We start from the raw sequence: 25,260 nt of genomic DNA, 5'->3' as shown, positions 1-25,260 counted from the left end.
CAGGGGATATACATAAGGAAAAGAGCTTAATAATAAGTGCTAAACTAAAAATAATAATAGTAGCTACTATTAGCAGCTACTGCTATGATATTAAACATACTCCAATGTTATGAGAAACATCACAGTCATTGTGCTAAACGCTATATACGCGTTACTTTTATTCCTTTCAGTAAATCTATGTATAAACTCTATTTCAGATGAGGAAACGAAGTTACAGATGTGCCTAGAATCATAAAGCTCTTGAGAAAACTCTATAGCATCCAATACCAAGAAAGCAGAGGAAGGAGCACCTAAGTCTTTCCAAGGGAGTCAGGGAAGAAAGACCTTCCCTAACAAGGAAATGTTCACACTTATTGGCAGGATTCTCACAAGCAAATGGTAAGGGAAAAATAGATTGTATTTTACACAAAAGAAGGAATATATGTATACACATACACACACACACACAGGCTAAAGGGGAGTACAGCATGTATGTTAGGACACTTATAAATAACAGATTCACAGAGTGCTATAGGACGAGACTGGACAAATAGGCAAAGTAACATCACAGATTCTCTTGTATGTCGAGTCTATGTATATACACATTTCTTATAAATGCATATTTTCCCCACAATGCATGAAGAACATAGATAGGAGAGGTGCTATGATTAGAGGCAAGGAAATCCATCATGAAGCTGTTGTCAAAGTCCAAGAGCAAGCTGTTGCCGAAGTTCTAATGGGTGGCAAACTGCACCTGGACAATTACATGAGATCTGAGAGAAAACCTGATAGACGGCCCAAGTTAAAAGTGGCTTAAGTGTTGATTTTCATGTAAAGGTGATTCACTTTAAACAATTAAAACTTAGGAAATTCAACTCCAGAAGAGGTCAAGCCTATACATTTAAATTCAGAAGTTATCTACCCCAAATAATAATAGTAAGAGCTGTGAAAACAAAAGAAGAGAAGAGAACCTTAATAAAAGCAAAAGATTCTAAATAAGTATTTGTTGAATGGGTAAATAAAAGAGTGAATTTAAAGAAGAAGAAAAAAAGGAGCCTACCTTTAGGAAATGACCATAGAAATATGAAGACAAAAAGGAGTCGACTATAACTGAGACGGAAAAACCAGGTCAAGAAAGAAGCAAGCTTCAAAGGAGTCAACAGTGTCAGCAAGAAAGTCAAGGAAAAGAACTGGAAAAAGACCCTTCAGCCACTGGCATCTGAGAATTCAGACTCTTTCTTCAGTTTTGCCCAGCGTTATGTAATTTGTTGCGATTGAGCTTTCCAATCGTTAGTTTTTGCCCTCTTACTCCTCTGTTACTACTATTTTACATTAAAATTAGTTCTCTACAAGTTTGAATATTATTTTAAAATTTTATAAGGCTGTGCATGTGAGGTCCTTTTTAAGGCGTTTTCAAAACATAATACTGACGGCAAAAAAAAGTTTCTTAAGAGCAACAAAGGTTAATTCCAGACCAATTCTTAAACCATGAAACTCGCTTTATTACTCATTGTGTTCCCTGGGCAAAGCTGATTCTATCCAAAAAAAGGACACTGACCTTGGTTCCAACATAAAACAATCTTTTACTATTAAATTGCAAAAAACTAAATTGCCAAACAAAGCTGATTTTTAAAACAAGCATTTACAGAAATAGATGGGATAATAATAATAAAAATTCTAAGAAATAAGACCTTAAAATTAAAAAGCAAAAAATAAAGCCAAAGAAACTACCAAACACAGACAAAAATATGTACATAGAAAAGAATTTTCAATAACTTAAAATATTTACCTTTTTAATTCTTTTACAAGGACATCTAAGTTTTACCTTCTGGTTACAATTAAAAGGACATTCACCAGGGTGGCACATCTCTTTGCACCTATGACCACAAGGAAGCTAAAATAAAATCAAAATAAAGCAGTTACATTCTCAACTACTTATTACCCCAAATCTGAATTTGGACAGAAGAAAATATATTTTAACAAGAAAAACTCAGGATTGAAAAATTCAGAAAATTAAATTTGAAATAAGTCATGCCTCCAGTTTTACTCATATTAACAAAGACAGGATTATTAAAATAATCATTTAATGCTTGAAATGGTCTCATATTTTATAATCTTCCATAAATTCTGAAACTGTCAAATCTTAGTTCTTGAACAAAAATCCATAAAAAGTATCCAAAGTTTTAGTTAAAAGAAAATACATTTTTAACAAAATGGCATATCATGCACTGATTTGTTTTATTTAGTCAAAGAGACTGATTACTATATTTAAAACTATGTTGTCATCTCTTCCTGATCAAGAATTAAAAGAAAAGAGGTACTATTAGTACATCCATAAGTCAAAAGGTTTCCTTTATAAATCCCACCTTTGCAAGTCAAATAACTGTCACTGCCCTAGCTCCAACAACAACAAAAAGGAGAATGTTGACTTTTAGATTGGCCCAATACAGATGGATAACCTTGGTTTCTCACATTATTGCCAGGATAAATCAATAATGAGATTTTACCATCTTACTCTGAACAATTTTTGGAACCACTTTCAATACTTGTAGTTCAAATATAATGCATAGACAAACAACTGAATTTTTAAAAACAAAACTTGCCGAAACCGGTTTGGCTCAGTGGATAGAGCGTCGGCCTGCGGACTGAGGGGTCCCGGGTTCAATTCCGGTCAAGGGCATGTACCTGGGTTGCGGGCACATCCCCAGTGGGGGGTGTGCAGGAGGCGGCTGATCGATGTTTCTCTCTCATCGATGTTTCTAACTCTCTCTCTCTCTCCCTTCCTCTCTGTAAAAAATCAATAAAATATATTTTAAAAAAAACAAAAAACAAAAAAAACTTTATATATAAATGCTTTATACTAATTCAAAATGATAATGAATTTTAAAGTTCATACACAAACATATATGTCTTTTTTAAATACCCTACTAGGAACTTATTCTCTAACTGCCTAAGACCCAGACAGATTTTGATATATTTATATTTTAAGTCTAAATCACATGGGAGGTAAGGATTAGGTGAATACCTTATTGCATAAAGTATATAAGCTATCTTTAAAACTACTTAAAAAAATCTTCAAAGGGTCATCCTAGACCTCATCCTCCCCAAATTTCATAAAGGGATGTGCATCTACTCTACTCATATGTACTACATTTTTACAAACATCACATTTTTATTTCTGGACCCACATTTTTAGTGGGTCCAGAAAAATCCTGAAATAGGATGTCCAAACAAGAAAAGAGAAAATCCAAGGAAAACAATGCCCCAAAAATACAATTTAAAAGATTCTATTAAAGCTTACCTCTTTAGGACACTGATCTTTGCAACAACTGAGGCGGTTCTTTTCATTTATGTCAGCTGTTGTTATTTTTCTAAAAATAGGAGAGTAAGATTTGGTGACATTCAAACCAAGTCCATTTCATAGCATATTTTCCAAAAACAACTCACAATTTCAAACATGTCTATAAAATCATCTTTCTTATTTTTTCTTGAGACCTATTTTAATTGTTTCTTTCTGTAACAATTATCTTCCAATTACTTTACTGTTCTGATAAATCAAATTTTCCAGCCCTTCATCAACTACCAACAAATTAAATGCCAAAAGGGCAATCACTGCAAGAAGGAAGCACAAAACACACATGAAACATCACTGTATCTGGCCTCTCTTTAAAAGTTCCTGTACTATCTTTCCCTATAGTTTAATCATTATTCATAATTAAAATTCTCAAAGCCTCTACATAAATTATTAAAAACTAGTCATTTAATGTTACTTCAAATTAAGAAAGTTAAGCTATTCAATGGGAAATGTAAGCCTATTATGAAAGCCTTTCAGTTGTTTTTGGATAGGCTATTAATGTTACAAATTGATTCATTTTAGATTACATCATTTTAGATCAGTCTATGCTTTTATATGACTCAATAGGTAATTCAGAAATAGTCATAAACACCAAGGAATAAAACCACTTTCTAACAGGGAGTTGAATAGAATCAGAAGAGATACTACATGAGTCAGTAACTAGTGACAATCTAAAAATCCCTACTATACCTATTGCCCAAGATTGCTTTTTCTTCTTCTTTTTTTAAATTCTTTCTTTTCCTGCTTTTTCTATTTCCTTTTGCTAGACATAATTGCCAAATTATAGCATAAGGTTAGCCTCACTAATGTCAAAATTGTAATCTTAATATCAAGTTATCTATAAATGTACTCTAACATACACAATTTTCTTGGCAAAATTTCATTTACTATCACAGAGTTTTTATGCTAGTTCTACTAACATTATATATTTTCATTCTTAAAGTATGGTGCTCATCTCTGAACTTAAGGATTAAAATCATATTGTTCCTGTTACTCTATAAATTAGGAAAAATTACCTACTTTTCAAGGTCTGTATCTTTTATACTTAATTTCCATAGAAGAAATACACATGAAGCAGAAAAGGACTAAAAGGAAAAGATGACTTATAAAATAATTAGTTGAATTAGAGCAAATAAAATTATCAAAATACCGAGACTAAGGAATTCTGTATAAAAACATATATTTTAAATATGTATTCAAGAAAGGGAAAAAGGAACTCTGGATAGCTGAGATAATGAAAGCTATCTCAATCCAAATGTATCCACACATTCCCCAAAAAACCATTCAGCTCATTAATAACAAAATCATTCAAATCCCATGACCATGGCATAACTAGAAGACAGAAATATCTACAAGCTTCAAATTACCTGTAAGTAGAAAAGTTAGTATCAATTCCTAGCAGAGCTATTTCTCAAGCTCCCATAGGAAATCTTTTCAAGAAGTCAGTGAAGTTCTAGAAAAACTGAACAGAAGAGACAGGGAGCTAACATCACTCCAGAAAAAGAAAGTCAACCCTCAGTGTAAGAGCACTAAAAAAGTCTTGGTAATCACAGCACTAACTACAGGGAAGAGATTTGGAAAAGTGCACAACCATCAAGGAGCCATGAACTGAAGGTAAACAGGGAAAGTCACCTTTTGAAGACTACACGATGAAGAGAAAAAGAAGAAAAGAAAATGTAGGACCCTGTAAGACCACAGAAAACAATCCCTTTTTGTCAGTATCATCCATTAATAAAGCAAAATTGCCCCCTTAACTCCCCCTACAAAACTTCTAAAGCTAAAAATTGTAGTATGTTATTTTATTTTTTAAATTTCAACAAAATAATTCTGACTTTTACAAAGCATGAATCTAGAGTGTAAGTGACAAAAACAAATTTACAGGCATTTTTCAAAAAGCATTTATGCTAAAAAAAAATAAAATTATATTCCGAAATTTGACTTTGAGTAAATCAGACTTTTAAAAAGCCCATTTTATAGACTTGGATGAAATGAAGCTCAATGAGTTAGACCATAATTAACTTGCATTTTTTTTAAGTAAGGAAAACATAAAGGTCACATCCTTATATAATAAATGCCATAACAGTGACATCTGTAATAAACAAAACTGTACTTTTTAAATCTACAATTTAAAAATTACACTTAAGTAATTATGCGTAAATCAATTTTTGATCCAATGAAATTCTAGTTTGACACTGTTATTTGAACATGCTGTTTATTTATAGAAATGCTCCTCCTTTTTTCTTTTTTTTAAAGCAGTCATATAATTCTTTTCCTAACAAATCTTATAGAATCCCCAAATGGAAAAACTCGGAAACGCCCTGGTTAAAAAAGGATAAAGTATCTACAAGGTGAAATAGTCTACATTTCCTCCAGGTCACTAGGGAAAATCTAGGTCTCTAGAGTCTCAGGACCACCACTGAAAAATATTCCTTACCGTATATTACATATGAAGAGCTCTGATTTATAAAAAGATACCATGAAAATAATTTTAGTAGAACAACAATATTTCTTCAGTCTTCTTACCTACATTCCACATATAGGGTTGTGATCTTGCAGTGACATTTTATTCTAAGCATCTGAACACAAGGAGGACATTCTCCAGGGTGGCATGGCAAAACACATGGATGAGGACAACCCACTGGCCGTGATTTAGAGCACCCTTCTTCACACTGATGGCATTCTGGGCCAGCCTGCCAAATTGAAAGGAAATAAATCACCTACGTACAGAAGTTTAACATTTCTATACAGTAGTTATAAAATTTACATATCCCATTAAAACAAAGTACTTCTGCAGCTCTTAGAAATACAGCTTAAAAATATTCAAAATGAAGAATAGTAAGATTATCAATATGACCATTATTCACAAAGATTTCTATGTCATCAAACCTGATTAAATCAAACTGCCTCACCTTAAAAATGGAATGAATACATTAAGTATCTAATAAAAACATAAATTACTTCCTAAAGAGTAATCAATGGCAGAAAAAAAATACATAGTAAGACATTATCAATTCATTTACACCCAACAAGTACGATCATCATCAAACTAAAAAAGCATTCAATGTTCTGGAGATAGTCATCTCATCTTGCTAAAGGAAAACACATATAGAGAAAAAAAGGTGAATGACCACCAGTTTAATTTATTTTTAATGCACTTCAATAAGGCAAACCTAAATCACATTTAGTACAAATAAATATTATCTCAATTGTAAAATTGTAACTTAACAAGTCACCTCTCCGCTCTATGAATAATTTAAGTAGTATCTGTCTACTAACGAAGGTTAAAGATTTTTATTATAGGACTAGGGGCCCGGTGCACGAAATTCGTGCACTGGGTGTGTGTGTGGGGGAGTGTCCCTCAGCCCAGCCTGCCCCCTCTCACATACTGGGAGCCCTCAGGTGTTGACCCCCATCACCCTCCAATCGCAGGGTCGGCCCCTTGCCCAGGCCTGACGCCTCTGACAGAGGTGTCAGGCCTGGGCAGGGGACCCTCATTTCCCCCCATCACTGGTTCTGCCCCCAGCCCAGGCCTGATGCCTCTGGCCCAGGAATCATTCCTGGGCAGGGGACCCCCAGACCCCTCCGATTGCTGGCTCTGCCCCTTGCCCAGGCCTGATGCCTCAGCCAGAGGCGTAGACCCCCATCACCCTCTGATCACCTGATCGGCCCCTTGCCCAGGCCTGACGCCTCCGCCAGAGGTGTCAGGCTTGGACAGGGGACCCCCATCTCCCCCCGATCACTGGCTCTGGCCCCCGCCCAGGCCTGAGGCCTCTGGCCCAGGAATCATGCCTGGGTAGGGGACCCCCATCTCCCTCTGATCGCTTGCTCCACCCCCCGCCCAAGCCTGATGCCTCTGACCCAGGCTTCAGGCCTGGGCAAGGGGACCATCATATCCCCCCAATCCCCGGCTCAGCCCCCCGCCCAGGCCTGATGCCTCAGCCAGAGGAGTTGACCCTCATCACCCTCCGATCATCAATCACCGGATCGGCCCCTTGACCAGGCCTGAGGCCTCCGGCAGAGGTGTCAGGCCTGGGCAGGGGACCCCCAGCTCCCTGCGGTTGCAGGCTCCGCCCCTGCCCCGGCCTAACGCCTCTGGCTGAGGCATCCGGCTCGGGCAGCGGGGACCTGCAGCTGCAGTGGCCCCGCGATCGTGGGCTCCGCTTTAGGCCCAGGCAAGGGACCCCTAGCTCCTGGGACTGCCAGCTTCGACTGTGTCCAGCTCCCATCGCTGGCTCCACCCCTACTTCCTGCTATCACTGGCCAGGGCGGCAAAGGCGCCTGATTCTCCGATCATCGCTGGGGGGCAGGGCAAAGGCGGCCCCAGGGCCGCCTTTGCCCTGCCCCCCAGCTCTTAGCTCCCCCCTGGGTTTCCGATCACTGTCAGTGGCAGGGGGCTTCTTCCTGCTTTCCCTTTCACCTCCCTGCATTGTGCCTACATATGCAAATTAACCGCCATCTTGTTGGCAGTTAATTTGCATATAGCCCTGATTAGCCAATGAAAAGGGTATCGTCGTACGCCAATTACCATTTTTCTCTTTTATTAGTGTAGATAGTGTTGAATTTCACATATCATACTGAGATAAAATAAGAGTTATAAATATGAATACTAAGTCTTAAAGGCTCAACATTTTTCATTATCAGCTTTTAAAATGAACTTTCTTCAATTCATCCAACTTTCTGGAAATCCAGGGAGGAGAGCATCCTAATTTTAAGTAGTGGGATGATGAGAAGAAACGCAGAATAAACATTTGGCTATTAATCCTAATAAAAGAAATTTTTTTCATTTTATTGAAATATAATTGGTATTGTATATACTCAAGGTGTTAAGATGTTAATTTGATACACTTATATAGTGTAATAGATTGTCATTGCAGCAATAGCACCTCTATCATGTTACAGAATTATCCTTTCTTCTTAGTGGTTAGAATAATTAAATTCTAGTCTCTTAGCAAGTTTAATAATTATAATGAAATTCGTTTGTTTTTTTTTAAATCAATGAAACATGACACATCACACACACTGCTTTTAGCAGTGTTCGCAAACATTTCTGTGCATTCTAAATCACCTGGGAATCTTGTTAAAATGCTGAAGTGGGGCCTGAGACTTTGCATTTCTAACAAGATTCCAGCTGATGCCAATGTTGCTGGGCTGCAGACAACACTCTGAGTGGCAAGGGTCTATAACATACAAAATTATATAGAAATATATGTAGGTATGATTATGTATCTACATATATTTTTATTTTTTATGTATTTTTGGTGATAGATTCCACACCGCCCCCTCCCCCCCCCCCAAAAAAAAACAAAACAACTTTCCCAATTACTCAATTTCTTCTTGCAGGCACTTCAAAAGATATTTGTCCCACATTTGCCTGAGAAATACACACCATTTCAATTGTCACCAGCCTCACACGTTTCCCTGTCAACCACAGTTCCACTCATTATAACCAATGAATTAGACAACAGGAATATCTGTTGCTAATGGTAACAATCAGAGCCACTGCTCAGGCCAGGATACCAGAGAAGAGCAGATAAGCCAAAGAACTTTGAGTCCAGTCAATTCTATAAATACCTACTAAATACCTGCTGTGTTGTAGGCTCTGTGCTACAACTGAAAGCTGAAACTGTATTAAAAATTCCATAAGTATTTGGGTCAAGACACATACTAGGAGTATTTCTCCAATGGGTCACAATTGAGGTAAGGTAAGAAATTTTTTTTAAGTTTCTGGAGTTATTTTGTTTAATATATAAATTAGAGTGATTGCAAAGTTAACCCTAAAATAATGTAATTTTCACTCACTTGAATTGCAGTAGCCTTCCTTGAGTGAGAGATAGGAATGGACTGGTAGCTAAATTGAGAAAAATTGCACATAACTTATAACCTATATTTTGCAACATCCACTGCCCAGGAAGTCATTGTGGAATTCTCCAATCATTGTCATATTAGCTCTTAAAACGACTTTTTTCTGACTCATTTGATGTTCTGAAAACCTCGAGGAGGAATGCCTTATAGCAGCTATTCCTTAAAGTAGTTTTGAATCATTAAAATTATTTATTAGCTTGATTTTATAATTCCAATACCCTTTCATTTTATCATGACTACGTTTTTATTGAGGACCAAGGCATGGACTAATGAGGAAATTATAACTCATTTACATCTATGTCTACATATGAGCAAGAACGATACTATGGATATTTATGCTGTCATACATTACAATTACCAAAAGAAAGACCAAAAAACCTAACAATGCAATTGAAATCTTCAATAACACAATTCATATTAATAATTTACATATCTGTTCATTTAATGTTACTTAATAAATACGAAACTGAAAACTTTTTACTTATTCCCCATTAAGCACACTTGCTATTACGATTCCCTATAAAATGGAAGCCTAAGAAAAAACATGAATTACTTTAAAAAAATAAAATTTAATATCATTTAAAAGTTAAATGGCTCTATTTGTGTTTTTTTATAAAATGACAATTTTTAGAGATCTCTTTAGAGTCAATTTTTCATATGCTTATAAAATGCTTTTACTGAATTTCACACACACATACACACACATCTGTGACGATATTTACTTCCAAATGAAGTTTGGGAATTTATTAAAACTATGAGCATCATGTATCATGTGTCAGGTTTTAAAAATATTTTAAAGCAAATTCAGAGATATGTAAGCGTTTATACATTACCTTATTTTTGCCAATGCAGGCTTCAGTTTCAGTGACTTTGTGGCATTCTTTCATACATATATGATTCTGACAATCTAAGGTTCGTCCACAAACTCTCTTACAAGAGTAGGGTCCTACAGCATGGCATGGTAGTGGACTCACCTTAAAAATAAAAATAAAAAAAATAGCACAACACACACACACACCTCCAAGACCCATGTTTCCAAAACAACTAACTCTGTTGTCACTTGATAACAAGTTTCACAAAGGTCTGAAACATTTTCACTAATAATCATCATCAAAACCAAAGTAACCTATCCAAAAAAAAATGCAAAACATGAATGCCAAGAAGCAAAATATTCCCTAAAAGGGAAATGCAATACGATTCTGTAGTAAATGCATATTCATAAGCTAATTTTCAAATAAGAGCACTGTATACAGGGTGTGGCAAAAGTAACTTTATAGTATTTTGCCACAACCTGTATTTTTAGAATTAGTAGACAAACTATTGTCTTTACAACACTGAAATAACAATACTTTGACTTCATTATTTCTAACAATCTTAGTATAGGAAAAATATAGATGACAAGTTTTACTTAAACTTGTGCCTAGCTCTAGCTGGTTCTGCTCAGATAGAACATCGGCCTGTGGACCCGAGGGTCCCAGGTTTGATTCTGGTCAAGGGCACATGCCGGGTTGCAGGCTCAATCCCCAGTAGGGGGCATGCAGGAGACAGCCAATCATTGATTCTCTCTCATCATTAATGTTTCTATCTCTCTCCCTCTCCCTTCCTCTCTGAAATCAATAAAAATATATTAAAAACAAACAAGCAAAACTTGTACCTATAACTCACCTCGTGCTTCCCAAGACACTGCCTGCAAGAAAAAAATAAAATAAAAACATTACAAATTCTTCAAAAAAAAAACAACACCCAAAGCAAAGATGCTAATTCTATTATTTGTTTTATTAAGAGTAAAAAATAAACACATACGGAAATAAGTGATTATAGAAACACCACAAGATACGAAGTTAATATATAAAAGCTAATTGCTTTTCTATAAACCAGCAACGAACAATTGGAAAGTAAAAACATGAAACATACCACTATTTATGTTAGCACACAAAAAAGGAAAAATACTTAGGTATAAATCTAACAAAATATTTACAAGATCCATATGAGGAAAATTACTCATGAAAGAAATCATAAATCTAAATAAATGGAGATACATTCCATGTTCACTGATAGGAAAGTGCAATATTTTTAAGATGTTGCTTTTTCCCTACTCCATGCAGATTCAACACATGTTATTCTGTGGATATCAACACAGTGATTCTAAGATCTATATGAAAAGACAAAGGACCCAGAACAGGTAACCCAGTACTGAAGAACAATGATGTCAAAGGACTGACACTACCTAACTTCACGACTTATAGAAAGCTACAGTGATCAAAGCAGATGGTATTTGGTGAAAGAATAGACAAATACATACTGGAACAGAACAGAGTCCCAAAATACACCCACACAAATATGGTCAGCTGATCTTTGACAAAAGAGAAAGGCAACTGAATCGAGAAAGGATAGTCTTTTCAACAAATGGTTGGTGCTGGAACAAAGGGACATGGAACAGAAAAAAATCCAGACAGACCTTACACCTTTCACAGGAGTTAACTCAACATGGGTAATATACCTAAATGTGAATGTGAAACTATAAAACAGGAGAAAATGTAGGTGACTTTGAGTTTGACTTTTCAGATATAATATCAACAGCATGAGCCATAAAAGAAAATGGTAATGGACTTCATTACCACTGATGGACTTCATTAAACCTAAAACATCTTCTCTATAAACATTTAAAAGTATTAAATGAAAAGACAAGCCACACACTGGGAGAAAATACTTGGAAAACATATACCCAGTAAAGGACTTGTATCCAAAAATATAAAAAGAACTCTTAAAACTCAACAATAAAAAAGCAAACACATATTTAAAAAATGAACAAGATTTGAATGAACAGAAAACAGACAAATCTTAAAAGAAGACATGCAGATGGCAAATAAGCACATGAAAAGATCTCAACATCATGTCATTAGAGGACTGCCAATTAAAATGAGATACTACAGCACATCTATCAGAATGGCTAAAACTCAAAACACTGACTATACCAGATACTAGCAAGGATGTAGAGCAACGGGCGCTCTCATTCATTGCTGGTGTGAATGCAAAGTGATACAGTTTAACGATTTCTTACAGAATAAACATAGGCTTACCATATGAGGCAGCAATTGCACTCCTAAATATTTTCCCAAATGAGTTGAAAACTTATGGCCATTCAAAAAACTGCACATAAATGTTTACAGCAGCTTTATTTATAATTTCTAAAACTTGGAAGCAACAAAAATGTCCTTCAACAGGTGAAGAGATAAACTGTGGTAACCATAAAATAGAATAATATTCAGTGATAAAAAGAAATGAGCTATGAAGCCATGAAAAGACCTGGAAGAACCTTAAATGCATATTTCTAAGTGAAAGAAGCCAGTCTGAAAAGACTACATACTGTATGATTCCGACCATATGACATTCCGGAAAAGTCAAAACTACAAAGACAATAAAAAACAACAACAGTGGTTTCCTAGGCATTCATCAGGGAGGGAGGCAAGGGATAAACATGAGATAGGGCATGTTTAGGGCAGTGAAACTACTCTGTATAGCATGTATGTTAAATAGTCTTCCTATAAAACAGATTAAGGAATTCAAAGGTAATTGACTATGATATGTCAATTTTAGTGCCTATGAATCAAAATATAAATGTCTCTTCTTCTGTTTCCTCAAAAGGAAAAATTTAGGCTATTTGATAATCACTAATAACTCAAATCTAGTAAGAGATACTACAGACAACTTGGTCCCTCATGAAATACAAGTCCTCAATAAAAGAAGTCTCTAATAATTACTAGTTGAATATGTACATAAAGAACCTCTTAGTTAACTATACCTCCCCCTCTAATAAATCTACAGATTAAAATCATCCTATTAGTGGCTATAGCTCCCAATTAAAACTCTGCCTCCCAACCTGATTGCCCAACCAATACATAAAAATATACATGCTATTCAAACTGAAAGGAAAGTTGTGCAAGGACAAAACGGGAGTGAGGGCTTTGAAAAGTACAGAAAACAAGAACCCTCTCTTTAAAAGACCAATACACAGATACGAATATTCTACTTGGAACTTCAATTGTAGACAACAGCCCCTTTTGTAATTGTATGCTGCTTCCTAGTTCTGTGCTTCCTTTTCCCCTATATTCCATAACCTCTGCTGGAAGTGTGAACTATTCCAGGATTCCCTATTACCCCAGGTTTGACTCAGTACAGGTCATTTGCTGGCCACTCCAAGACACTACTTCCTTTCATTTTCAGTATCTCCCTCAAACACTCTCCATTAAGTTTGTCTTACATAAAACCGGGTTTTCCTTTGTCCTCAAGGAGCTTACAGACTAGCATGGGAATCAGTCAGGAAAACTGGATATATTATTGTAACTCTAAGCACAAGTTGCTATAAAAGCTAAGAAGGGCATCGAACACTAACTAACTAGGGGAAAACTCAAAAGAGAAATCTAGAGGAAGTTTTTAAGCAGTACACAAAATACATTTATTTGGACAAGAACGAAGCTAAAGACAGAGAACTAACTAGCTTATATGCTAAGCCTAAAATGATGAATTGAACAAAGAATATGGGAAAAGGTGACTTATGATATACTTTAGCCTGGCCGGCATGGCTCAGTGGTTGAGCATCGACCTATGAACCAGGAGGGCTTGGTTTGATTTCCTGGTCCTGCACATGCCTGGGTTGCGTTCTCCATCCCCAGGGTGGGGTATGCGGGAGGCAGTCCATCAATGACACTCTCTCATCATTAATGTTTCTCTCTCTCCCTCTCCCTTCCTCTCTGAAATCAATACAAATATATATATATATATTAATATACACTTTTAACTATGTAAAAGGTATTTTTTAAAGTTAAAACTCTAATACTTACATAGGAATAGGAACTTGACATGGAGGACAAGGTAATGCGGCCTGAATAAATGCTGGCTCTGAAGGCTGTTCCCAAGGGCCTGTAGGCTGGTGCTACAAGTAAAATGCATAACAATTTTAAGTCAAAGGGGTAAAATTACATGGCCATTAAAAGAATCTTAGAAAATTGTTCCATGTATCCTCCACTCAAGCAGGTGGAATATTTTTCAAAAATATCAACAAATTGTGTTTAACTGAAATATTCCATTCCATCTGCATTTTATCAGCTTGTTCCTCTCTATAAACATTTGATATTAAAAACTGAGGCAGACTCCAGTGTTTTAATGCCAGAACAGAGGCAATATAGCCTCCTTCACTTCTCATAGGCCAAAGGGAGAATGAGAAACAGAATTGTAAACTCTACCTTCCACCAGCTGAATGTTATCTCCATTATTTTGCTCACTGTTGTCTCCCTAGCACTGAGAAGAATGCTTACATAGTAAGGACTCAATAAATATATTAAAAATGTGACTGAATCTTTGAGGAAACCAAAAGATACCTATAACCATAAACCACATATGTGAAGAAAAACTGCCAAATTTATCTCTATCTTGAAGATAAAATGACTATCACACTGTATTTGCAAATATTTGTTTATTGGTCTCTCTCCTTTTCTATACTATATACTTCTTAAAACAAAAGATCAAGTCTTGGTTACTTTGTACCCCTGCTCCTATCACAGTGCTCAATACCAAATAAGTACTTATTTACTGCTTGTTGAATGACTAAGAGAAATTCAGAAAATATGACCCACAGCAATCCACTGTCTCGTCAGAATATTGTTTCCTTACCCTGCCAGTTTGCTTTATTAATGCTTGATCATGACATGGAGCAGGACACAAGTGACCACATTTCTCCAACACTTTTTGGCAAGGTTGATGACATGGAGGACAAGAGCCAAAGTGACAGCGATGTTTTTCTTGACTTGTATGATGGCAAGTTGGTGGGCGACTAAATCATAAAGTACAATTTTTAAAATTACTTTTGATCATTGAAGAATTATATTTAAAGTGAAATCATCTATTTATATATAGAATAAGAATATACTGTGAATATTAGTATTTTAACACATTAAAGCAAAATTGAAAATATTAACAATATTAAAAATCAATATGAATTTAAATTGGTAAGACACAAATATAAGTTTGTGCAAAGCTTCATACCGACCTGCATAGCTCTTTGCACTTGGGTGGTCTTGTGGTACGTTCTCGGCCACAGGGTACTGTCACCTTTGTACTACCACAATTGCACTTCACATCTACAGTTTCTGGGCAAGGATAGCAACTCCCTGAAAAAAAAGGCTGCAAGTTAAAATTTACTTAACTACCCAAATGTCTATCAATAGTAGAATCAATGAAAACATCAATAAAAACATGTCCTTGGGTAAGGATTTCATTAAAAAAAACACAAAAAAACCTGTGTAAAAATCAAGTAGGACTGGTGTTTCTTGGTAAGAAAATTCTAAACTACACATCCAATTTCTTTAATGGCCATTCGACTAGTCAGATTTTTTTACTTAAAGTAAAGACCAGTGTTTTTAAAAATAGTCGACAATGCTCTATACATATTCTCCTTTCCCCGCCATCTTTATCGCACCATCTCTCTGACCTAATCTCCTACCATCTGTGCCCTTGAGCACCTCTTCCATGCTCCTTCAGTTCCTTCAAGTGCTCCTGTCTCAGGGCTGCTGCAATCGCTGCTTTCTTGCCTGGAACATTACCCTCCCCTATTGCCACAGGGCTTGATCTCTTACTTCTTAGGTCTTCTCTCAAATGTCATCCTTTCAGAGTCATCCCCTGATCACACTATATAAAATAGTATATACCATCCCCACTGTCACCATTTAAATTTTACTCTAATTTTCTTTCTATATGTGGCACCACTGATATTCTATATGAATTTGATTAGTTATTTGTATTCTATCTGAGGGAAAGTAAAAATAAAAAAGTTCCATAAGAGCAGGCACTTTGTCAATATGGTTCACTCCTGTAATCCCAGTGCCTGGTACTTAGTAAACAAGGCAAAAAACTTATTGAATAAATTAATGATTAATGCAGAGGATGCTAATGAAATTTAAATTTGAGTCAATGATATAATATGACTATAAAGGAAATAAGATCCTTTTCAGGGTTAATGGAATCTGTCACTTTTCCTAATGGGGAGGCAATGTGGTATAATGGAAATATCATTAAAGTCTAAATTCACATCCTGAACCTGCGACTAGTTCTATGACCTTGGGCAAATAGTCTCTTGGACAGTTTCCTTATTACAGTAAACAACAATAGTGCCATATGCTTTGTAAGAGCTCTGAGAGGATTAAGACATTAACTAAGATATCTAACATGCACATAATCCCAAAGGAAAACAGTAGTTTGTCCCAGGTCATAAAGCCACTAAGCGGCAGAGTCCAAACTTGAACCAGGACCTCTTACCCTAAGTCCATGCTCTTACCACTACCTTATACCATCGTTTATAAATTACATTTTATACTGACATATTCCAAATGGGTAAAGTTAACTCAGTTTTTAATGTCTAATAACTTAGGCACCCCTGAGACTCCTTCAGAGGGTCTGCAAAATCTCACATACATAGAGTTTTGCAGAAGCTATATGACAAGTGATATCAAAAGAGATTGAATGCAGAAGCAGGTCTGTAATTCCAGCCATCTCCTATTAAGTTAGACTCGTTAGACAGTAAAGACATTTGCAAAAATGTAAAAAATACCATTCTCACTAAATTTTTTTCAGAAAAGTTATTTTTCACAAAAGAAAGTTACTGTATTAAGAAGTAATGGGGCCCTAACCAGTTTGGCTCAGTGGATAGTGTCGGCCTACCAACTGAAGAGTCCCAGGTTCGATTCCGGCCAAGGGCATGTACCTTGGTTGCGGGCACATCCCCAGTAGGGAGTGTGCAGGAGGCAGCTGATCAATGTTTCTCTCTCATCAATGTTTCTAACTCTCTATCCCTCTCCCTTCCTCTCTGTAAAAAAAAAAAAAAAAAAAAAAAAAAAAAAAAAAGTAATGGGGTTTTATTGCTATTTTTAAATAAAATAATAAATATTATTACATTTTATTTCAACTTAAAATATAATAAATATCAATAGATAAAATCCACACTCACAAAAGCTCTTTGGGTCCCAGAGTGTGAAGAGGTCTTGAGACTAAAAAGTTTAAGAACTACTGGCTTAGGATATATCCAATTCCTTACTAAACTTAATTCCATAAAAATGTCTAAAATTCAAAGTAAAACTGAAAAACCTAAGAACATATTTATTAATTCATAAATTCTGTGGGGAAGATTGGAAGGAAGGAAGCAACATGGTGTTATAAAATAAAAAAACTTTTATATTCAGAAGACTGGGGCTTAAATCTTGGCTATATTGGTTTACTAGGTATTCCCCTGTGCATGTACGTCACTGAACCCTCTTAACTTTAACTTATCCATAAAATCATGATCTTGGCAACTGCCCTACCTTCTCAAAGTTATTAAGAGGACAAACTAAGATAATAAATGTGAAAGCTCTCTATCAACCTTAAAAACACTATGTAAATACAAACATGAAAGTACAGCTACTGTTAAATTTTACCTCTGTGGCAGACAGATGGACACTTATGGTTTCTACATCCTAAAGTCCGTCCACAGTTTTGATCACAAGGTGTACAGTTTCCAGGACAACACTGAAGAGAAAGCAATATATAAATAATAGGTCATCTGAAAAGCATGCATAATATAAAAGTCATTACTAGGTATTCACAGAACTTATGGAAAGCAAAAGATACTGTACTTCTTTTCAATATAAGAATAAAAGTAGTCAAGACTATCAACATTCTTCTGATAAGTAGATATGCCATATTAAGAACTTGTAAGTTTAAATAGAGAATGTCCTAATTTACCAAAATCCAAGATAAATTTACTTGCATTTCAGTACATTATTCTATGACTTAAAACATTCCCATAATTTCATTTCTACTTATCTATGCAGAGATTGACAACATTAACCAAAGGAATAGATCTGGTCAAATCCTATAGTCAATTCAGGCAAACAATTGGCCTGATTATTTTAAAAATTTAGTTAAAAAGAAAACCAGTTAAATGTATAGATTAGTTTAGCAATTATTTTTAAGCCATTAGATTAGTTTAGCAATTATTTTTAAGCCATGGAATCAGAGATTAACTAAAGGAGAAAAACAGAGATTAGGTTATTTGCTTCTAACTTTTATAACTTCCCTGATTTCCAATCTGTTTGTAAGAAATACACCCGTCTACAACTTGTCCCAATTTTCATTCATGAACAAAAGGCAACTACTTATATTCCACCTTACTATTCTAATTCCCTCCTTGACTTCTCATATATCCAATCTTTGGAGAGAAAATGCAGACTATAATTGTCTTAAAGGAACTTGGGATTGAAACCTACTTTAAGAACAAGTTTCAGTATATAAAAATAGCTCAAAAAATATACTTTATTGAAAAGCAATTAAAAGTCAAAATAGTTCACTATATCAGTCAAATATTTACTAAGATTATGTGCCTATCACTATGCTAGTGGCAGTGTGTGAAAAGAAATTTTGTGGTCCATGACTTGAATAAGCCTTTAGACACTTCTGTCTGACCATGGTGGAGTAAACAACCACCAGATTTATATTCCTGCCTTAAACAACTAGGAAATCAGACAAAATATACAGACATGGAAGATATAGGTAAGATCCAAACCCAACTCTCAGAAATGAAAAACTATAATATCTGAGATGAATAAACATAGGATGTGATAAAAAATGGATTAGACAAAGCAGAAGAAAATTAATTCCACAGTATAAGACAAAGCCATATAAACTAAAACACAAATTTTAAAAACTAAAATTAATAAATGGAACATCAGTGAGCTGAGAGACTTCAAGTAGCATAACATACATACTGCAGTCTAGAAGGCAATGGGTAGGGGGGAAACATTTGAAGAAATAAAAACTGAAAATTTCAAAAAGTTGATGAAAACTATAAACCTACAGATCTAAGAAATTCAACAACAAAAAATTAATGAGCCCTGACCAGTTTGGCTCAGTGGATAGAGCATCAGCCTGTGGACTCAAGGGTCCCAGGTTTGATTCCAGTCAAGGGCGTGTACCTTGGTTGAGGGCACATCCCCAATAGGAGGTTTGCAGGAGGCAGCTGATTGATGTTTCTCTCTCATCGAAGTTTCTAACTCTCTATCCCTCTCCCTTCCTCTCTGTAAAAAAATCAATAAAATATTTTTTAAAAAACTTTGAAAAAAAATGAATGAAACAGGAATAAAGTCAGGGAACAAAAATCGCTTAAGAAACAAGCTGAGAGAATTATGCCCGAGATTAAAAAGTCTCTTGTCATTTACAAATCTTGCTAAGATTTCCCACTAATATAAACCATTAGGATTAATCTAGACTATGTATTAATATTTCATATGAGAAGCATAGAATATGCTTGGATATTTGAGGAACATGTCAAGGTGGTTCTTATCATAGGCCTACAGAGGAAAAATTCAAAAGAATTTTTAAAGCAATGTTCCTAGCTTATTACACATACCTTTCTCTTACACTGATGCTTCTGACAGTCACGCATCTTAACACACTTAGTTTCACAGAGATAAGGTTTATGACATGGCATTCGTTTTGTATGCTTTCCACAGCGACATTGCTTTTCTACTTCCTGGAAGAATCAAATAAATGCTATTAAAACTAACTTTTGTTAACATGATTTTTTTTCACCTTGCCAATTTTTATAATTACTAAAAAACGAAGGAACCCAGTCAGCGTGGCTCAGTGGCTGAGCGTCAACCTATGAACCAGGAGGTCACAGCTTGATTCCCAGTCAGGCACACGCCTAGGTTTTGGGCTTGATCTCGTGTGGGCATGCAGGAGGCAGCCGATCAATGATTCTCTCTCATCATTGATGTTTCTATCTCTCTCTCTCCCTTACTCTCTGAAATCAATAATATATACATGTTATATATATAATACATATATTATACACACACACATATATATATAAATTTTTGAAAAAAAATGAAAGAGGGAAGCTTTAAGAGAAAACTTGTATGAAAGGAAGACTTTACCAAAACTAAATCAGAATTTCCTAAAATAGTTGTTTGTATCTTACTTTGTTCCAAAAAAGACTTCATATGAATTTTCATTATTAAATTTAGTAGGAATTTAATACTAAATCATTAAACAATACCACACATTAAAATCACTTACATGTGGTTATACCATGACGTCTGCACATCTTATTTCAGTAAAGCAAGAAAATTGGATTATCTGGAAGCTAATTTGTTGACTTGGTAGTTTGGTCATAACCAAGGTGACATATATATAACTTAAAAGTCTCAATTAAGCCTAAGCATTCATTTCTTTCCATCATCACTAAGCCTAATTCTTCATTGCTTTGAATGTCTATTGGGAACAAATAACCTCAACTTTGGACCATAAAAATAAGAAGTTCAAACTTTAACCAAGCAAAATCAAACAAAAGGTGATTTTTGGACTTGATTGCTGGCATACTCTCATGCTTCTTCACCATACCCATTAGGTCACTAAACTCATTCAGGTCATCATATAGGTATTTATAAAACTAAGTAATGGAAAACAGTTACAGAACAATCCCATCAGACATAACAGAGAGCTCTTAGAATTAATTATTACAGGAGATGACTAACTTGTCTACATGTTTCACAAGGACCTCGGTGACAACGCTGTGAACATCTATGGACTCCACATTCAAGTAACTTGTCACAACTATCTCCACAAGTTGGCACATCTTCTGTACAAGGCAAAGAGAACTCTAAAAGCAGACAAAAAGTCAATGTTACTAGTAACACACATTATTATGAAGCACTAACAACATGCCATGTTCTTTTGACTCCCTAAAGAATGACAGCCCTTTCAGACTATGAATTTTTGCATCTATGTAACTATTGGAAAAATTAACTTTAATAAAAATAATCCGTAATATTTGTGAAGTTAATGTAAAGTGAAACAAAATTTGACATATTACAAGTTACTTCAAGAAGCACATTTACAAGCTAACTATTTCAGAAATAGTTATCTGAAGAAATAATGTCATGTAACCTCTATGAAGAATTCCACAATATAGAATTATAAAAACAATTTGCTCTTAATAACCTCACAGGATAAAAGAAAAGAAGCAGATTCAAAAACATAATGAAACTCACCTTCGACACAAACATGACAAGTACTGGCAATAATCTGATGAGCATGTGTGCTGGCATTGGTACAGAGTCTACAGCCCTTCCATACCTTTAACTCAAAGCAACCAAAACTAAATTCACTTATAGCCCAATACACAATAATGACAACAGCCTGTAATTATTAGGTTTCCTTTACATGTTAGGCACTACACTGTTTTATGAGCATTTTATCATTTAATTCTCACAAACATCTTACAAAGACGGTACCATCATTGTCTCCATTTAACTTGAGAAAATCAGAGTTCATGAAGGTGGGATTTGAAGCCAGATATGCCTGATTCCAAAGTCTGAGGTTAAGCATGTTATACTGTCTTCTCATCCAAAGGTACAGAAATCTAACATTAACTGTGTATAATTATTGAAACTACAGTATGAACTCACAGAGAAATCTAATGAGGAAAGTACTCTAGTTAGCATAAAAAATAATCATATCCCATTAAAGGTTTAAAAATAGTCTTACTTGACTTCTGACATGGACAGAATCTTTTCCCAGATCGAGGACATTCTCCACAAGCACCAACATGACACATTTGCTCACATGTATGATTACCACATGGCAAGGTTTTCCCACATACCTAAAATAAAATGCAATAAGCACTAGTGAAAAACTTAAAAGTTAACAAAAAAGACTTTGTACATTACATAATCCATTTTTTCTTTGTACATAATCCATTTTTCAATCACAAGCCACTTTTTTATGTTCCTCATAATTTGTTTTTCTCTCTTAGGTATCATATATCCATAATAATAAAGCATAATATGGAGCTAATTAGACTGGATGTCCTTCCAGACAACCTTCCAGATGTGGCCGGGATTGGCCGAGGCAAGCCAACGAGGCTAGCCAACGAGGCTGCAACTGACCAGCAGGCTGCAGCGGGTGGGCAGGGCCTCCCTCTGTGAGGGAAGCCTGGGTCCCGGGTGCTGGTGCCCCGGTGTGGGTGCCACAGGGAAGCTGGTGCCAGCAGCCAGGGGAAGGAAGGCTTACTCTTGCACAAATTTTGTGCATCGGGCCTCTAGTAAATACATAAATACACACACATACATACACATATACTAGTATATACACATACATACATATACATGTTTATAGACACATTCCTATGCACCAAAGAGTATATTTTTAAAATATAATAGTATATACAGCATCATATGGCCATCCACCAAAGATTTCCAAATGGTACTAAAACTATGCCAGTTCTAGGAAAAACAATCTATAAAACCAATTCTACTTCCTCAATTGGATTAACTCAAAAGGTGAGGAGGGGTGTTGTTTAAAGAGAGGGGAAAGGAACGGAGAACGAGCTAGCAAGAAAGCATGTATATGTACTGAATCCAAAATTCAATAAATAGTTGTTAATTTGAAAAAAATTACAATATTAAATTGGAAAAGTTTCCTAAAATGTGAACATAATTCATTTAAGTTACTATTCTTCCTTTCATTTTATCCCACTAAATCAAATGAGCTAAATCCGGATTAGCATTTCTGATATGCTTTCCGTATTCTTTAATGCCCACGCCCTCAAAATGCATGAACACTTACTTGATCACAGTGCCACAGGGGACTTGCACAGCTTCTTTCAGTTTCTTGTTTGCCACAGACACACTTTTGCCTACTAACTCTTGGACAGGGCGGACAACTTCCTAAAATCACAATTATAAATTAGCACGACACATTACAAAGCAATAGAGACTGCTTTCACTTTGGCTAAAAGGTACAGTCTTTCACCTGCATGACAAGGATTTTCACATTTATGTTGTCCACAAAGCAACTTCTGCCCACATGCCTGCTGACAGGACCATTCCTTGGCACTGCATCTACGAGGGATGGATTTTGCTTTCTTACAGTAACAAGTAGTTGTGACCATCTTTGGACAAGGAGGGCAGGGCCCTAGAATCCAATAAAAAGGGGGGAAATCAGAGGTCAAAGATAACTTTTGATTCCCATACCTATTATTGATTTCTAAAGCTTCCCTTGCTTATACTTCAAAAGCCATCCCCTTTCAATATTTTCTTCTATAAATTTAAGTTCTGAATTCAACTTTCACAATTTTTTTTTTTTGCCTCAAAGTAATAACCACCCACAAACAATTACAAACGTAATAGTAACTTACCTGGATGACAGAGGAGCAAACATTTATGGCCGCAAGGAGGTTTAAATTCTCTTTCACATACTTGGCCACATGAATGAGGCACAAGCCACGGATCTAAAGGTGGATCTTCTACTTTTCCACAATAGCAATAGTACCTACTAGGTGTGTCAGATCGTTTGTACTCAAACCTACATTTTGGACTACAAAGAAGAATTACTGAAGTTAATTTCATTTTTAAAAGTGACAGGAATATACATAGACTTAGCAATATGGTATACTCAATTTGCTTTATTTAAGGCACTCTGCTCCATTTTTATATTAGTGAAAAACAAGATTTTACTAAAATAAATTTCAACCATCTAGCACAGCTTTATCCAATATAATTTCCTGAGGTAATGGAACGGTTATATACCTGCCAAGTCCAATATAGTAATTATTAAACATATATGGCCAGTGAGCACTTGAAATGTGGCTGATGCATACAACTGAGAAAGGAACAGAACTTTGGTAATTTTAAAAAAATTAAATAACCACAGGTGACAAGTTGCTAATGTATTAAACAGCATAAATAGCTAGATCCTGGCTTCACCATATAAGAGAAGAGAAGTCTGAACACATCATTTTATTTCAACTAACTTTAATATCCTCATTGGTAACATGGGAATACAATCTCTCACAAATGACTGAGAATTACTTTTACAAAACTATTATATCTGAAATGTTTTTAAAAACTACATTTTATCACAATTTGATAAATACAGGGTGGGTTAAAAATAGTTTACAATTCTGAGTATGTGAAACACAGAGTTTATTCTTGAATTAATTATTAGTACATTGTTTTCCATACAAACAACTGCAAACCTACTTTTGCTCAATCTCGTATATCAGCTATGATAACAAGAGGTCTAATGTGGATTCAGGTTTTCTAAAACCTGAATCTTATATAATCTAGGGGCCACTGTTAAGAGAAAGAACTCAAAATTACAAATATAAAATTAGTTACAAAAGTGAATATTATGTGACCACACAAAGCCCCTGAAATTTCTGTGTCATCTTGACAGTAAATCTACCCCCTTTGGTTGCCAGTGTGAGTAAATTATTTTATTGTCTTTATTTAGCAGATTTATAAAATTTTCATTCCCCAACTCTTTCTGAAAATATTACAGAAGTTCAAGATCAAATCATGAATAAACCATCTAATAAAGTAAATGTAGAAAAAACAATAATATTGAATAATATACACCTACAGTTTTGAGAGATTTGGGGGATAAAATTGAAAAGCTTATGATCAAAATGTGTTAGATGACAGTCTTATACAATGTGATATTAATGTATACTAATATGAACTCTGGGAGAGAAGTACCAGAATCATGAAGAATTCCAGTCTTATAGAAAAGAAAGTTTTGCAGGGGAAAAATAGTCTGAATAATGATTTATTAACTAGTGGGAAAGAAAAGCCATTACCAAGCCCCATATCTTCACAAACCAAATGACTAACTGAAGGCCAAACATGGACACTGAAACTGCCAATAAAGCAACTTATGAGCTACATTTTCATTTATTTTACAACTTGATATTCCAAAATTAGAAAAATTACCAAGGCCAGGGATAATCTCTCCTTCCGAAATCGTCATCTGTCAGAGAAGATACCAGAAACTGGCTGTCTTTAGCCCACTTCTGGATACAGGGCATGTGAAATATACAGAAACATCCTGAACAACTCCAAACCTAAGACAAAAGTATCAGATATTAACATATATACAATGATTATTTTTCTTTGATAATTACATAAAAATACTTTAAAATAAGCACCACAGTAAATTATTTTCAAGAGCAAACTACAGATTAAGAAACATAA

At 35.2% G+C, this 25,260-nt stretch overlaps 1 protein-coding gene across 4 annotated transcripts in view; it reads right to left on the bottom strand.

The window, feature by feature from the left end:
- The window catches only part of NFXL1 (nuclear transcription factor, X-box binding like 1), a 40,259-nt gene that overhangs the window by 6,000 nt on the left and 8,999 nt on the right, over nt 1-25,260 (bottom strand). For all 4 annotated transcript variants that reach the window (XM_059671811.1, XM_059671802.1, XM_059671820.1 and 1 more), the window contains 16 exons: nt 25,000-25,130; nt 23,424-23,602; nt 23,039-23,200; nt 22,853-22,953; nt 21,773-21,887; nt 20,761-20,885; nt 19,632-19,754; nt 17,662-17,752; nt 15,243-15,363; nt 14,867-15,026; nt 14,038-14,129; nt 10,862-10,883; nt 10,030-10,170; nt 5,858-6,024; nt 3,281-3,350; nt 1,769-1,873 (listed from right to left, as the gene is read on the bottom strand). In XM_059671811.1, the coding sequence (XP_059527794.1) occupies nt 1,769-1,873; nt 3,281-3,350; nt 5,858-6,024; nt 10,030-10,170; nt 10,862-10,883; nt 14,038-14,129; nt 14,867-15,026; nt 15,243-15,363; nt 17,662-17,752; nt 19,632-19,754; nt 20,761-20,885; nt 21,773-21,887; nt 22,853-22,953; nt 23,039-23,200; nt 23,424-23,602; nt 25,000-25,130 (1,905 nt within the window). The remainder of the gene's footprint in view (nt 1-1,768; nt 1,874-3,280; nt 3,351-5,857; nt 6,025-10,029; nt 10,171-10,861; nt 10,884-14,037; nt 14,130-14,866; nt 15,027-15,242; nt 15,364-17,661; nt 17,753-19,631; nt 19,755-20,760; nt 20,886-21,772; nt 21,888-22,852; nt 22,954-23,038; nt 23,201-23,423; nt 23,603-24,999; nt 25,131-25,260) is intronic.

The sequence above is a fragment of the Myotis daubentonii genome, chromosome 1, assembly GCF_963259705.1.
Source record: "Myotis daubentonii chromosome 1, mMyoDau2.1, whole genome shotgun sequence".
NCBI lineage: Eukaryota > Metazoa > Chordata > Mammalia > Chiroptera > Vespertilionidae > Myotis > Myotis daubentonii.
This window is presented reverse-complemented; position numbering and strand designations above follow the sequence as displayed.